Source organism: Paralichthys olivaceus, chromosome 11 (genome assembly GCF_024713975.1).
Source record: "Paralichthys olivaceus isolate ysfri-2021 chromosome 11, ASM2471397v2, whole genome shotgun sequence".
Classification (NCBI taxonomy): Eukaryota; Metazoa; Chordata; class Actinopteri; order Pleuronectiformes; family Paralichthyidae; genus Paralichthys; species Paralichthys olivaceus.
The window spans coordinates 16,349,354-16,366,031 of NC_091103.1; the positions used below are offsets into that span (position 1 = coordinate 16,349,354).

The following is a 16,678-nucleotide window of genomic DNA, read 5'->3' on the forward strand; positions in this document are numbered from 1 at the left end:
TGGCTCCATCCGTGGATCTTAGCGGTTGAGAGGACACGAACCAGTTCAGTACAGCTGACAGATATCTGGGTGCGAGGTCATCAGTCAGAATGGAGTTGCATGAACTTGTAATTTGTGCAAATTGACTTCACACTCATGACTTATCCTGACATTCCTCATTGGTTTCATCCCCCGTCCTTGACTTCCAATCAAACCATAAACCCCTCGCTCCCTCACGACACCTCTTAAAGGTTAGAGTTCAAGGGTCGTGTGTCCTGTGCACACATGGGCCTGCCCTTTTCATTCCCAATCAGCTGCTTTTTTTTTTCCCCCTGCGTCAAAATGGAAAGATGCACCATAAAGGTCATGGAAATAGATTTCCTTTGGTTTGACTCAATGAAAAGGTCAGATGAGGGCACCATGAAATGGCAGCGAGGCCTTCACGTAGTCCTCACAGGGACCCGAGTCCTTACATCACCCTGAAATGGCACGAGCTGAGCCCTTCTGTGTGCTGGTCTCTCAGGAAGCGAGAGGTTCCCGAGGGCCAGTGTGACCCCGGCCGGTTCCCCTCGGTCCCTCAAAGTGTGACGAGAGAACAGAACGACACATTGTGACGAAAAGTTTATCACGTGTGGACAAAATGATTTAACATTCATGTGTAAATGTAAAGTGTGTGCATGTGTGTGTCAGTTGGCCTGTCCTTGTGAAAGGTGTGTGTGTTTTTCCACAACACAAACATTTTTCTGGATTCATCAGAAGAACAGATTGGCCATTGACTCCAAGGTTTGTGGGCGGCACCGTGGGACAGTGGTTAGCACTAGAAGGTTTGAATTCCTTTTTTGGCTAGGGTATATAGTATAAAGAAATCCCAAATTCTTCCTGCAAGGCATTGAACCCCAAACAGCTCCCAGTGTACAGTGGCCGTAGAAAGATTTTGGACCCCTTCAGTTTTTGTAAAGTAAAAACAAATTTGTAATTTCAATTGTAATTTCTGCAAATAATGACAAAGTAAAGGCACATTTTTACAGATTAAAAAATTCACAAGTCATTTACTAAAGTATATTACTTTATAGAAGCTCATTTGGCAGTAATCCAGGTTTGTGTAGAATGATGAGGCCAATTTATTTCCATTTAATATTACACCTACAACCCAATAAAGTCTGAATGATACGTCTGTGCACAGAAGTAGAGAAACCTCTGCAGAATAAATGTAATGCATCTAACTGGAGACTTATATTGCAGAAACTTGCTCAGGATTTCATGTCTGTTCCATGTGTCAGCAGTAAATCAATGAGACGAGAAAAGCAGGAGTTTTACAAGATTTGATTTATTAACTATGATACAGATCACATAAGGCCTTGCTGTATACACCATTCCCATTTTAGACAAATTACCATACTCAGCAAATAATGACAGTTTTTTTGTTTGTTGTTATCTTTTCATTTTACAGTACTTCTTTTTTTTCATATTTTCTCCCCCCCATCATTTCTTAATATTTTTTTTATCATCTCTTTAAATAGTGAGAGTGGTGGAGCCCTCTTCCTTTGCTCGGGAAGAAATCATGCACTATACTGGGCTGGTCTCTCAGTCGTTCACAAAGAAATAGTTAAAAAATGCTTTGTATTATTTAATTATTAAAATAAAACATAAAAAGAAACTTTTTTTCTATCACCACTGACTAAAGGGCAAAGTGTTAGACCCCCTAACATACCAATAAACAACCATTTGAATATAGTTTTGCTTGTTTCTCATTTTAAATTAACAGACATCTGTCACCATTGTTGCAAAAAAGAAGGAAAGAAAGAAAAGCAATGCAGCCACATTTTATCTCTGAACCACAGTCACATTTCTTTATTCAATTGTTCTTCAAAACTGTCACTTTGCTTCCCATCGCTCCCTTGACCCTTTTTTCCACAGTCTTTGGCTGCCTCACAGTCAGTTCAGTATTAACACATTGATATACACAGGGAACGCCACTGGCCGACGTTCGCACACAAGTACCAGTGGTCACCCCTGCTTCCTCCCTCCGTCTCCCAAATAATGATCCCATTCACCCATTTGCTGCCTCCCTCTGCCCCCGTCTCTGTCACACTCTCTCTGAGGATCAGTGTGTGTAATCTGGACGAGCTAACAGGGTTACACAGCCACCGGGGTAATGACCGCGATGAGAGCTGCATCCTTCACGTCTGTGCAGATCACGCTCATGGCCGTCTGCCAAGCACAGCGTGTTAGCAAGTTAGCTCAAACCCCCTTAAACATTCACTCTAAATTCTTCTGTTACACACACACAAACACAGACACGCAAGGTAAATAGGTAGTGTAGACTGATAAAAGTTCCTTTTAGAGTTCAGTGATTGGTTAAAAGTTTTTTTCTCTCGTTTTGGTCAGAGAGGAGAATCTGTGGAGACACGCAGCAATGCATTTCAGTGTCAAGCAGAATAAGTGACCTTGGTGAGCATCTGCCTAACATTAACACATGTAAGTACACATGAGCGCACTCTTTCTCCAGCTCACGCAAACACACACACTTCAACAGCTTAGATGAAGGCTCAGCAATTCTCCTCGAGCCCCATCTCGCTGGTTTCTACGGTAACAGCAGGCCGGGCCGAGGAATTCTGTGATGCTCCACTCCAGTCATGCAGACAGATGAATGGACTGTCTGTTCTGAGCCAACTGTCTCACACAGACAGGGACTGACTAACGGGGGTGGGGGGTGTTGGTGTAGTGGTTACTCTCTTGCAAAATAAATTTTGAGTCCTCCAATCTCTTCTCCACAGGCGCAACGTTGTGTTTTTAAGAGGACAGTGTTCTGATGCCTGGAGCGATAGCTGCCAGTTAGGTCCAAGAATAAAAAGCCTTCCACCTGTCTCGGCTTGAGTCTCACTCCCAGCTCTTACATTCTGGCCTGTGGTGCTACATTGTGCCCTTAATCTTGTAAGTCATCACTTCCTCATCTCAGAGAAGGAGGAGGAGCTACGCATCCAACGCCTGACTTGCTTTGGTGTCCATGGCGAAACAAACAGACAAAGAGGCAATTTCATTCACTGCATTTCTGACCAACTGCACTGTGGCCAGATGCTTTGTGGCTACAGAGCCTGAATCTATGGATCTCATCTGATCTGTGCCAAATTTAAAACTGCTGTCGCTCTTTTATTTACACCCTTACTCTCTCTTGAGCTCTAATGTAAAAGTTTTTTTTACCAGAAATAAAATGACAATGCATTTTGACAACTGCACCTGATGAGAGAATCTGATGCTACAACAACCACAGTTTGAAAATGGTGCTACGCCCATGCAGTAGTGGAAGTGAGGTTATGGCTGCAATACCAATTTCTTCCTCTAGATGTCAGTGGTGTGCTCCCAGAGAGAAAGAGACAGATGAGATGGAGAGAGAAAGAGAGAGAGGGGAAAGGGTGGACTGACGACATAAAGTGAACGGTGGCTGTCATGTCGAGGCAGCTCCAATTTTAAACGTGCCTTCAAAGTGCTCAGAAAAGTGCTTTTGAACAAGGTCCTCACTACAAAAACTGCACCGACCGACTGGCATGTCAAACCACCACAGCGCAAGAGAAGCAACATGACAGGTGAAGTATGACACTGGAATTATTCCCACTATTCTCCTCATGTAGGGAAATTCAGGTAAAAGAAAAAGGTCTTGGATATCAGCTCACACAAATGGATCGTCAGCCAGCCAGACGCTTACCCACCATGCCATTCATTGGGCAGATGAGGCTCAGGTTCATGTGAATTTTCTCAAATATAAAAAAAAACACTTTGTCACAATGGAAATGTGAATGTAGAATTAAGAAATCCAGTTTTGAAGCTTTACTTTGTTTGTTTTCAAAATCAGGGCAAGAGGTCAAAGCTCAAATGGAGAGAGAGTGAGAGCAATCAGGAGGGAGGGAGGAACCTTCCCAGAATGCCATGGGTGTGAGAGCACCCATAATCCTTTGCTCCGATTAGCTGCCCAGCAGATCCTGTTGGTTGAGATTTTTTTTTTTCTGTGCTTGGCATGCTGCCTCGACTGAAACTGATTTTGTCTGTGTGTGTGTGTGTGTTTGTGTGTGTGAGGGGTTGACAGATAGGAATGTGTGAGCCGCAGAGGACAGAACATCCTGCCGGGTGAGTAGTAACACATGTTACTCGCTTAAGTCTTCTCTGTACAGTGGTGAAATAAACACGTTCACGATTTGCTCTCTGCTACACTCCCAGCCAGGGCCTCCACGTAGGTACAGCAGGTGGGTCTGTTTGAAATAAAAAAAAAAAAAAAAAAGAAACAAAATCCGAATTTCCCAGCACAATGAGAGGCTAGGAAATTGAGGAGAATGGTTGTTGGAGGCACACTGGCCACTACATGAATGTGTGTGTGTGTGTGTGTGTGTGTGTGTGGTGAAGCAATTCCAACATAACAGAATTCACATTCCCCACTTTGCACTTTACTTCTGAGTCCCTCCCTGAGTCCCTTTAACAGTAACTAGCAACATCTCCCTCTTCATTAGTGTGTTTGTGTGTTGGTTCTCAATAAGGCAAGGAGAGAGACAAAGGGATAAAAGTGGCGACGGGGAAGAGAAAGATCATACAGCCAGTTCAGAGGCTCTGCAGTGTTCCCCTTTTCTGCCTTTTGTGTGTCCATTTTTTTCTAAAAGCAACGTAGGCTCAAACTCCTCTCAAACATGTAGGTTTCTCCCTGTACATACTGCATCTCACTCAAAGTCTCCCAACTTCTCCTGTCCTCCTTTCAATACGTCATCTTCAGTTCCTTCCCAAATTTCAAGACATCTTATTTTGAACCTTTAAACCTTTCTGAATCCTGTCCTCTTCCTAGTTTTTCTCTTCTTCTCTTTCCCTTGATCCCTGGTTCACAGCGTGTGTTGTTCCGTAGGGGGGTGGTGAGGGTGCAGGGAGGGTGGCAGCAGGGCTGGGATGGGGGACTGAGGAGTAGCAGGTGGGGAGTGGGGCGGGGACTGGTGATGATGGTGGAGGTGGTGGTGATGATGATGGAGAGAAGGGCCGTAGTGTGGAATGACAGGAGGGGTGGCGGGGAGGACGTAGGGAGTCAAGGACGGAGTCGGCGAGGATGAGTAGCCTCCAGCCATGCTGGAGTAGGCAGAGGTTCCTCCCCCGGAGGAGTACGTGGAGGTGGGGGAGCCAGGGAGGCCATCTGCCAGCGGCTGGTTGTAGAAGAAGTACGTGCACTGGTGGATGAAGCTCTCGATCAGTGTCTGGTAGATGCGGGTGGCAGTCAGGGCGTCCATGGTGGTGAAGTCTGGTCTCATCAGTGTGGGCCAGAAACAGATGGACAGGTTCTCACTGGTCATCAGGTTCAACTTGTTGTTCTGACTCACCCTGACAAACACAGAGAAAACAAACAGAGGAATTAATTGGCCATAATTCACAATTTGATTGATCGGTCTGATTTTCAAAACATGATAGTGTCTAAATCTCCAGATAAGTAATACAATACTATTATTACAGAATTATTATTATACAGAATTATTGAATTATTATAGAACAATCCATTCAAGTGTGTTCTGTAGGGCAGCAATTAACAACTGTCATTATTGATTGATTTGCTGATCATCACATTGGAGAAACTGCAACCAGAACATGCTTAGACTTCCTGCTAAACACTATGAAGGATATCAACAAAGTCAGTAGGGTTCACATCTGAGGACGATGAACATCTGCACAAAATGATATGTCAATCCATCAGTGACTGGCTGACCTACACTGCTGTTCCCACAACAATATGCTAATAATGAACTATACTATAGTTTATCTATAGCAGTGATTCACAATCTTTTCAGCTTGGGACACCTTAAGATGAAGCAATATCTACCTGAGAGCTCTCATTAAAGCTGACAGCTCTATTGTACATATATTTTGTGAGTAGCTGAATCAACTGTGATAGATTTTTACAAAGTTAAAGAAAAGAAAAAATGGGTTTATTAGAAAATAAAAAAATAACAGATGGATATTTTTCCTATTTAATCTTAATGTGATGCATCAGAATCACCTTGGGACCCAATGACGGTAACATAACATAAAAATCCTCATACAAAGGGTTAAATAACCACTGTATTACGACAGACCATGACTCAACCTCTATTATGTCTGTGTGCCAGTTTCTGTGATGTCACTGCGAGGTCACTTGACCGGCAGTGTAGTCGGCCCAGCTGCCAGGGGCCGCCTCTGACCCGCCGCATTCACTCACTTGTGCAAGTGGCTGGTGACATATTTGAAGACCTCGTAATTCTCCTTGGGGAAGCGGCGCAGAATGTCCTTCATCGTCTGGAAGCGCTGCTCCCTATCGTTGATCTCTGAATGGTGGCGGAGAGAGAGAGAAAGAGAGATGGTTGGTTAGAGGAGGGAAGAAAAGAGGCTGAAAGAAAAGATTAAGGGGAATCTGAGGAAAAGATGTCAAGGGAGAGAGAGTGAAGGGTAAAGGAAAGATGAGAGGGGGATTGGGAGGGCAGTGGCCAAGAGGAGAGTTTGAAGATCACAGTGAGAGGAATTGGATCCAGCCCTCAAAAAGGATCTGTAGAGGACTCAGTGATTTCCTTCTACAATAGTGTGGGTTTCTCACAACACACACATTTAAAAAGGACTTCATATTAAAGTTATCATAAAAAATCTGACAAAGACATTACACATTCCAGAGGAACATACCAGACTTCCACCCATCACAGTGTCCTACAGCAACACACACACGCACTGGGTGTGCTGAGCCCGATGCCAGCGAGGAGTGAGTCAGAGGGGCTGACGTCACCCGCTAACACAGTCCATCCTGTGTGTAGGAGAGCGCGATCGTGGCAGAGAGCAGCAGCGGCGAGAGCAGCAGATGTTCTTCTCCACATCCCAAATGTGATTTACAATCAGGGAATCTGAGTTTGTATTCCCACAATGAGGTCAATGTGGATCAGAAACAGATTTGAGGCCAAGTGACTTCACACGGGCCGGTTCCCTCCCGCTGTTCATCAATCATCGGTAATCAAAACTTAACCCAGCTTCCTACGGCTCATTTAAAGTAATGTCACCATGACATGATCCACCGAAATCCACACATACCCTCGTTATCTGAACCCTATTCCCCACCTCTCAGTCTGGTAACAGTTAAATAAATAAAACAGTAAAAAAAACCAATTTGCTGTTTTCTTATAAAGCTTCTTCATCTCTGACTCCACCCCACACTCTCTCTTCTTGCGACACAGACTGCAAGAGCTTTATCAGGGCTCTGTCACGGCTGAAGGGTCTCACTGCGGCCATTACACACAAACACACATGCAGAGCTCATGAGTATCAACAACCGTTCAGCCCGGGGGTAAATCTCTCCAGCGAGATGCAAGACTGAGCTACGCCTTAAATCTCCTTTGCGACAGGAGTACCGTCATTTATCTAAAATATGACTGTTTTCTTATGACTTCATTCAGAGGCACGTTATCCATAGCGCTTGTGCATCCCTCCATCATCCCCGCATCCTCCTCCACCCTCTCTTTCTATACTCCCTCCCTCCGTCTCCTCAAAGTGGCAAATCCAATTCTCCCCATGGATGGATTTGGATTGCAAGAGTTTTTGCTTGTTATGTTGAAGAAAAGTTACAATGAAGGGAAAAAAGTATTTCAGGCAAAATCCAATATGCCTCAGGTTTTAAAGAAAAACTACCTGATGTCCCTCTGTCCTCCCGCCCCCTGCCGTACCAGAGCCCTGCAACTTACTGAAGGCCTCCACCAGCTCTCCCTGCATGTGGTAGGGCACCAGTGGGTCCGGCAGCTCTGAGAAGAAGGCCTTCATGGCCCCAGCCACTGTGTTGATGGTGAAGTCCTTCTCCACAAGGTCCAGGTTGTGGTCTGGGAAAAAAGAATGACGTTTGAATCCCACATCACCGTCACATCACCACATTCATACATGAATATACAAGAGAGGTGGAGATATATATATATATATATATATATATATATATTATTATAAACACTTTCTGAAATGAAAAACCAAACAAACTTATCTGTATTGTTTACCCTGTAACAATGGTACTAAAGCTTTTTTTATTTGTATGCCCCTCATAATTTCTGGACAGAATATAATTAAGTTTAAAACTTAGAGGAAAAATGTCTCAATACTCATCTATTTTCCCTGCTTGGAATTTTATGTCGTATCTTCTGTTGTGTTAAGCTGTAGCGTGTCTGTTTGCCTGAACCTGGGGAAAGTGGTAGGTATTGCTTTAACACCTCTGGGTTTTATTAGATAATGTTGCAAATCGATGGACTGGAGTCTTCTTTGGGGAAAAAAAATACTTTTGTAGGATTTATAAATCATTGATATGATAACTTTGGTTTGTTATGTATCACATTTTCTCAATCAGAAACAGTTTGGTCATTGATTTTACAGAAAATTTGCTTAATCATGATATGGAGAGGTATAATAATGCAAAACTATATTTACAGTGTTGGTGTTTCTTATCCAATTATTGTTTACTTACTGTTTTCACCTATGTTTGTTTCTTTATTTTTTGCAAATTTACAGGATAATAAAAAACTATTAAAGCCAAGCTCACACAACACGATTTTCATACCAATTTTGCAGTTGCCAACAAGTTTTGGAAGTGAGATCGAAGGCAAATCAGGATTAAATCAGCAGATCCCCTTCGCTATGTGTAAACTCTGCAAAGATGCAGTTGAGAGGCCTGTCTACAAACACAGACTACAACTACATTTCTAACAGGCTAAATATTAAGTCGGTGACAACTACAGACAATCAGAGTGCAGGATGGAACGTTGGGAAAGCACTGCACATGTCAGTAATCAGGGAAAACAAGCAATAACCATGCATGTCAGTGACAGGGTAACTCAAACTCAAACGACAGGATTATGCAAAAATGACTAAACTGAATTCCACCGATGTTGGTCGGAGAGCCTGAGAGCATCTTTGCTGATACATCATTATATCGTTCTCGTTAATTAAAGCGGATAAATAAAAGTAGAATGACCACAAAAATAAACAGCTCAGAGAACCAATGACAGCAGACTTGAGCACCACTCTTGCAAAAAGAATGTGTGTGAGCAAGCGGCTTAATTAAAAAAAGTAATTTACTGATAACATTTTGCCTCACAAAGGTAGAATGTGTAGTAAGAGAAAACTAATGCAGATAAGGTTTGAGAGTTTCTTTAACAGTCTGAGAGGAGCTCCCAATTTGAGAGCTTCTAAAGTGCCAAGCTTCTGATGGCGCTTCCTCCTGTAATACGTTATCTGAATCTTCAGGGAACTGATGAAGTGCCATCTTCAGTGAGGCTATGAGACACATGCGCTGTAGCTTCACCTGTAATTGTCTTGTCCCGTTGGCCCGAGGCTCCGAGTGATTCGGCTTCAGTTCTGATTACCTGAGCTGGATTTAACCTCAACCAGGCGTGGATGGACACGCACACGCACACACACACACACACACACACACTCACACACACACACACACACACACACACACACACACACACACACACACACACACACACACACAGACCATCTTGCTCTGCTATCTATCTCGGCAGCGACATGCTTCATTAACCAAACCAATCTGGAGGTAATTAACTGCCCACACCAGACAGACACACGTATGGAGACACCCACCGTGAGCTTTTGTACACGCACACGGGAGCAGGTATATAACTGAGGAGGCAGCTCTGCAGTCTAAAAGGAAGCGAAGGCCAATTCCCTCAGTTGGATTAATGCTCCCTGGTTAATTAAGGAGATCCAGGCTTGTTATAGATTGAAGCAGATGTGTACACACACACATTGGTGGCCTTTTATTCACACACAGCCTGTGAGTGAATGTCTGAAGAAAGGATGAAAAGTTACACATGTGCAGTATGTGTGAGCACTGTGAGCAGACAATAACTCACCTTGGTCAAACTGCCGCTGCATGCTCTCCATCTCTGATTTGTTCCCACTGACCCTGTAGATGCCCTCTGTGCTCAAGCCTGGGGAAGAGAGAGAGACAGAGAGAGGGATGTTATGAGCTCACTGTTTTTTCATGTGTTTAATATGCCTTAAATATCAAGTATTTATAGTCGCTGGTTATTCTTCTTCTGAAACTCTTCACTACAAGGTGTATAGATTCCCTCTGAGGGGCTGATAAAGAAGAGCCACTGCAGACTGCTCTAATGGCCTCTCCCCATATCCGCTACCATCAAAACACAGTATTAGCACTATTTATTAAAACTATAAAGCACTCCTGCAGGCCTGCTAACAGGCCACTAGTGCACTGTGACAAACCGAGGCTACCTCAGTGCCATACACTTTAAAAAAGGGAGTGGTGGAGACCGGGTGGTTTTCCTATACAACTTTCGTCATTGGAGGTTATTTAGTTAGACATCGCATAGACAAAATGCATCCATGTTTACTTTATTGTCACAAAAAGGAGGAAAAGCAGCTACTGAAAAATATCATGTTTGAGTTTTAGAAATAGGCAATTAACCAACTTGTAATTCACATGTTTGTATTTACCTCATCTCCTGTTTGAAACATGCAGATTTCTAGACATTTAAAGTTTTAACAGCAGGTGCAGATGAGTATGTCATTTAACAATAACCAAAAATCAGATTTCGTGGCTCTAGAGGATTTTTTAATTCAGTCTCTTCATTCATTTTTTGAACTGACAAATGTTAACTTCTTTCTTTCATCATATCCTGCATAATTTCTTAAACCAGTAGGATTCTTCTCCACACACAATGTTACTACATACCCCACAAATTGAATTAAGTGAATTGTCCAAATTCTGCACTCTTGATAGTATTTTGCAGAAAACCTTGGCTAAATCCACACTACTAAGATTTTAGTTTTAAAATGCATCAGTACTGTAATGTTTTGGCATCGCATCCAGACTACTCCAGAGTTATCAAGCACCTAAATCAGAGAACTTTTCAATGTTTCAGTTTTATAAAGACAGGTACAAACGGAGATATTTGGAAATGATGACACTTTCACCTGCATTTGCTTTCTGATGGGTTTTACCAGTGGTGAATGCAAAATGTTGTAAACTGAACAGTTCCATCTTTTGTTGGTCCAAGAAAACAAATCGCTGCTCTTATATTTCACTTCTGTTGTTTTTTATTCTTTCATAGTATTTTTTGTAACCTAGCAACCAGCTGCAGAGTAGAGAATCTGCTACCTGTTTATACTGGCACGCACATGATCATTGCAGGTGAATAGTCACATGATTTTCAGGTGTGTTCGTATGGACGGAAGTTATTTGTTTTCCCATGACTAGTTTTAAAAATACATCCATGGAAAACACAAGCAAACAAGTCACAGCAGGACAGTGACAGAAAGGAAAAGCATTTGTACAACAGGAGAGAGTGAATGCTCACTTCATCTTGGTTCATTAATACTTTTTTCCAGTTTACAAAAAGATAAGATTTCACCTCCCAACCCTTGATTCCCTTTCTGCACACGCTTTGCTGGCAATCGGGGAGACAAAGAGCAATTCAGAGTGGGTGAGGGAGATAGGGAGTGGTAGAAAAAGAGGGAGAGATAGGCAGAGGCAGGGAGGAAATGAGAGAGCTCTCAGTCAAGGCATACAGCATCGATCTCCTCCTTCTACCAATCAATTATCCACAAAAGCTTTTCTAGCCAGACACTAGGAAAACAGGGATGGGACAGATAGGGAGAGGGGAGTAGTGTAGCAGCGGTGGGGGAGAGAGAGTGTGAGGGAGATAGGGGGAAAATAGGACAAGCACCCAAGGATGAGGAGAGATAGTGGGGGAGTGTGAGGATGCATAGGAGTCAGGGTCAGACTGATGAAAGAAGGAATGAGAAAAAATAAAGGGATTAAGATAAGGAGGGGTGTATATACAAGGCTAGGAAATGTGCTTGAAACAACAAAATGCATTGAAGATGGAAGTTGGAGAAGAGGGGAAAGAAGAAGAGCAGCAGAGGAAGAAGCGCCAGAAAGGTGAGCTCTGCGAAACAGAAGGCAGCATCCTCTTCCTCTGGGTTCAAACAAGGCATGGGCACTTCCTGAGGTCAATGTAAATCCTAGCACTTCCTGCAACAAACAAATGTTTCACCTACATCCTCTAGTTTAGACCTGATGAAAATAACTTAACCAGTTATAATCAGAAGTACTTTATTAATCCCCGTAGGGAAATTAAATACACACACACACACACACACACACACACACACACACACACACACACAGTGGCCAAAAAAACACCTGAGAACATGCAATCACAAACTCTGAAAGAGTGATAAATACTGCAGCAGTTTGTAGCTGCGCTCCGGTGGCACGTCACTGTCTGACAACACTCCAGCCCAGGCCTCAGCGTTTCTCTGGGTTCAGCAGCCCAGGGGCTGACTTCATAGTTCACCATGGAGACAGGCAGTTGCTGGGTGCTGCCCTTTACGTCGCTATGGAGGCTCCTAAGGCAAGCAGATATGCCCGCACACCCTAACGCACAGTCATCACCTCAGCACCTAAGAGCAGAGCACACTGAGGCTACCACTCTGGGAGAAAGCTGGAGCCGAGGAGAGATAACAGCAGTCACTATGTGGATGATTTTACATAGCCGCTTTTCTAAAAGCTCTGAATGAATGAAAATAACACAAAATAGCAAAGTCATTTCTATTATTCTCCAGGACAAAGGGAGAGAGCAACGAAGCATGAATGAGAGAAGCAACAAAGACGATGTTTGAATAGAAAATATAAAAGCAGAAAACAGAAGAGTTTTTCTTCAGTGCATTTGTGCATGTAGAGCCAAAACCAACAGGACTGCAGGATTGTATATGCTTTCAAATACATTCAAAATGCCAGTCTGGTTTGGGAGAGCCATAACATATATGATCCCTTTTCAGACATAAACTTCAGTAAGTTGAGTCTGGACATTCAAATTTTGCCTTTCACATATGAAGAACTCAGCAGGCGATTGTCTCGGACACAAGTTCATGTGAGAGGTGGAGCCTGTGTAGAGCATGCAGGCGGCAGGTCATCACATATAAAAATCCCATGTTTTTGTTTACAGCATATCAACAGTGTTGGCCCTTATCAACAAAAGATATCAAACCCTGTTCTTCTGCCTTGTCTTTTTTTAATTTAGCATCCATTGTGTGCTATAAAACATTATAAATATAAGTGCAAATCTGAAAGCAGCCATATATATATATATATATGTGTGTAGTACCATTGGACACACATATATGTGTGTGTGTCCAATGGTATCATTCTGCAGTGTAAGGAATGGAAGTTAGGTTAAGATACATAAACACAGAACTATAAGAGGATTATCAATTACCTTTTGACATAAGAATAAAGGTGGGAAACTGTGTTTGGGTTAAAGTTAACCATGAGTATTTTTGTTTTAGGTAGAGGGAAAAGGGAAGGATGTAGGTCAAAGCTGCTGGTCTAGGGTCAGCCTTACGACGTCACTCATTATCAGCTCACACTAAAGTGACAAACAGTGTCAGCGCTGTGTGGTCTTTTCCTGTGTGTGTCTTTATACGCACAGATTCTAGACATAGATATGGGATAAGTAAAGTCTGACTAACGGCGACTACAATCCAAACTAAATAAGACATTGTAACTCATTTCCCCTTCCAGTCTTAGTAATTCTCTGTATACGTGTGTCATTCTGCTCCACATGTAAACAATATGGTTCTGCAAATATTCTCAATGGATCATTACAATTTTAAGATTTGCGAGGCTGTAAGACTGGAACATACTCATAGGAACAAGCTAAACATATAGAAAAGAGCTGAGCGCAAACGTTCAACCAATTTCCGACATCGTGATTTTGATCGGACAGAGGGAGCTATCGGGTAGTACAATACCTGGCAACACCCTGGCTAAAAACACACGCACACACACAATGCCGACAAAAGGAAGGGGAGAAAGTAACGGGGGGTGGGGGCTAAATCTTAATTACAGTGAATTGAGAGAGGTAGGGATAGGACCAGGGGAGAACCAGAAATATGGGTTAGGAAGATGATGAGCGATATCAAATGTGACAAGGGAAGGTACTTGGAGAGACGGGTGGATCAGAATACAAGGACACCACACAAAGAAAGGAGGAGAGAGGAAACATGGGATTAGGAGGTACACTGAGGGAGAGAGGGTAAAAAAGTGGAAAACACCTCTGAACGAGCAGCGCATTCATCTTAAGTGTGCACGCACACACACAGCTTGTATAGACGTAAATTCAACCAGTTTTTCTCCTTCATCCAGAAGTAACTGCTGTGACTGCTCCAGTTAACATGTGAATGGGTGAGGTGAAATCTAATGTGATGCCTTGTTATCTAGAGCTTTGCCCCGACACTCCACACAGTGGAAGGCGGAGGATGTTTTGTACAGCTGCAATAATCCACAAATACAGGGTCTTTTATCAGGACAGAGATCACAATGGAATGCACTGGCACATCAGTAAGCAACAACAATGTGTTGACAAACTCACTTGTTTAAATGCAACACACACCCTGGAGGCTGATTAAGAGAATTTCAAGCAAAGGGTGAGGGTATTTTTTACTAAACATTACTTAGATGTATTGTATTGTAAACCAGTCAGACCCAATAACCCTGGCATCTTGCAAACAGGCTGTATTTATGTAGAGTCTTATTGGACAGATTCATGTAGCGATTTTTGGGTTTCATATCTTCACAACAGACTTCCAACTGCACAAGCCGGGGATCGAACCACAGACCTTCTGGTTAGTGGATGCCCTACTTGACCTACTGATCCACAGCCGCTCACCCATCAATTACATTGTCCTTGAGCAACCATTAGGGAATTTCCATATTACATTTAAAAACGTTTCTATATTTTTAAAACTATTCGCAATTATTAATTCAGCATTACTACAAAATAATCTTTGTCTTTGATTGTAACATAGATTAAGTTATTATCATATTCTGAGACAATTAAATGCATAAATGGTGATAATTCCAAACAGATGACTTTCTTTCTCTTGCCACTATAGGTAAAATAAAGACGAGACAGATCGTTTAACTTTGTATTACTTAGTTGGGTTCACTTTATAAGCTGTTGTTAATTTCCAGAGGAGAGTGAAGAAACTCTTAAACACTTCATTAAACACAACAACAAAATAAATAATAAATTACATCCAACTAAATAAATATCAAACTAATAAAAATGTTTAGATGTTAAGTGTTAGTGGGTGGGCCTCCGACTATATGAATAAGGAGATGTGAACAAATATGCACAATAATTGTCCCTGCATTAAGTCGCCTGTGATTTTTGTGCAACAGCTGGTGGCAGGGTGTTAGGCAAGCTGGCAGTCCTGAGGTAGTGGGACATGAGAACAGCCTGGCAGGGGGTCTGGCATCTGGGCAATAGGGTATCAAGGTTAGAGGAGATGATACCACATCTGTGTTTCTTGTACTCTCCCAGAGAGAAGAGGAAAGGAGAGGAAAGGAGAGGAGAGGAGAGGAGAGGAGAGGAGAGGGAGAAAAGAGGAGGAGGATGAGGTTGTTGATGGTTAGAGGCAACAGATGAAAGACATTTTTGCCAAACAGAAGGCTAAGGTTAAATCAGCAAAACCACTTTCACATTATACTTAATGATGGACCTATTTGGATTTTCTTACCACCCCATTCATCTGAATAAGTCTCTGATGACTCCCTCTAAAAGTAACACACAATACTAGGTACGGATATTTCTGTGCTGTGTATATGTAAACAGGCACCATTCTTTTCCACAATTAATTTTGCCTTTGATATCATTTAGGTTATTAAAACAAAACTGGGTAACGTCCCTGGAAGTGACAACATTTAAAGCTGACTGCTCAGCCAAACACAACCATTTACCAAACAAAGAACAGGGAAGACACAACAGAGAGCAAAGATGCATGTGCACTTGTATGTTAACATGTGTTAACATGTGTGGTATTTCTGAGAATTATATTGTTTCAATCTTAGTGGTGAATCTAAGAAACCCACCAACATCCCAAGTGGATTAAAATAAGAAATATAGAAAAAGACAGTAATTAAAAGAGACAGATAGCACACATAAAAAAATCGGAATAAATCATCAAAATAATTCGACCATGGCTAATACTTAAATGACTGAAATCAACAACCTGTGCTGTGAACAACTGGATACCTTTAAATATATGCAGAGCACACCTTAGTATTTAAAGTATAAGAGATTCTTACCGGTCGTTTCAATGAAGCGGATGCACTTCTCGATGAAGACTGGGATTGGCCTCTCGGGTGAGACCACAGTGGACAGTGGCATCCCGAAGTAGTTGCTTTCACTGGGCTTTGAGATGGAATGCCTGGGTTTGGCTCGAGGTTTCTGAAAAACCAAAAGTTGACAAGATTGGTGAGAGGCACTCAGAGCAAATCCAACATGATTTGAGCCTTATCAACATGAACACGGCTGACGTAAGAAAACATTTCCAAAATGACTGGAGGCAATTTTATTTAAATCACTTGATTTAGAGGGAAAAGATCATGACCTTGCTTTAAAGTGTTTTATCAACACACACATGCACACACCCATCCCACACATTCTTTCAGACTGATAAGTGATCAGACATTCCTGTCATAAAGCCTGTTGTGTGCGTCAGTGAGACATATATCAGCTCCTTCATCACTCTACTCCCTTCATCCTTCCTTTGGCATCACAACATGTTTCTCTTCTGCTCACTCTCCACTGCACTGCAGCTCTCAGATACTCTTACTTACTCATTGTTTAAT

General features: G+C 42.4%; 1 protein-coding gene across 1 annotated transcript in view; it reads right to left on the reverse strand.

The window, feature by feature from the left end:
• Window positions 1-1,290: 1,290 nt before the first annotated feature.
• The window catches only part of arhgap35a (Rho GTPase activating protein 35a), a 64,928-nt gene continuing 49,540 nt past the window's right edge, over window positions 1,291-16,678 (reverse strand). The window contains exons 3-7 of the mRNA XM_020088215.2: window positions 16,133-16,274; window positions 9,870-9,947; window positions 7,695-7,826; window positions 6,194-6,299; window positions 1,291-5,325 (exon numbers count right to left, since the gene is read on the reverse strand). Of these exons, the coding sequence (XP_019943774.1) occupies window positions 4,839-5,325; window positions 6,194-6,299; window positions 7,695-7,826; window positions 9,870-9,947; window positions 16,133-16,274 (945 nt within the window). The 3' untranslated portion in view covers window positions 1,291-4,838. The remainder of the gene's footprint in view (window positions 5,326-6,193; window positions 6,300-7,694; window positions 7,827-9,869; window positions 9,948-16,132; window positions 16,275-16,678) is intronic.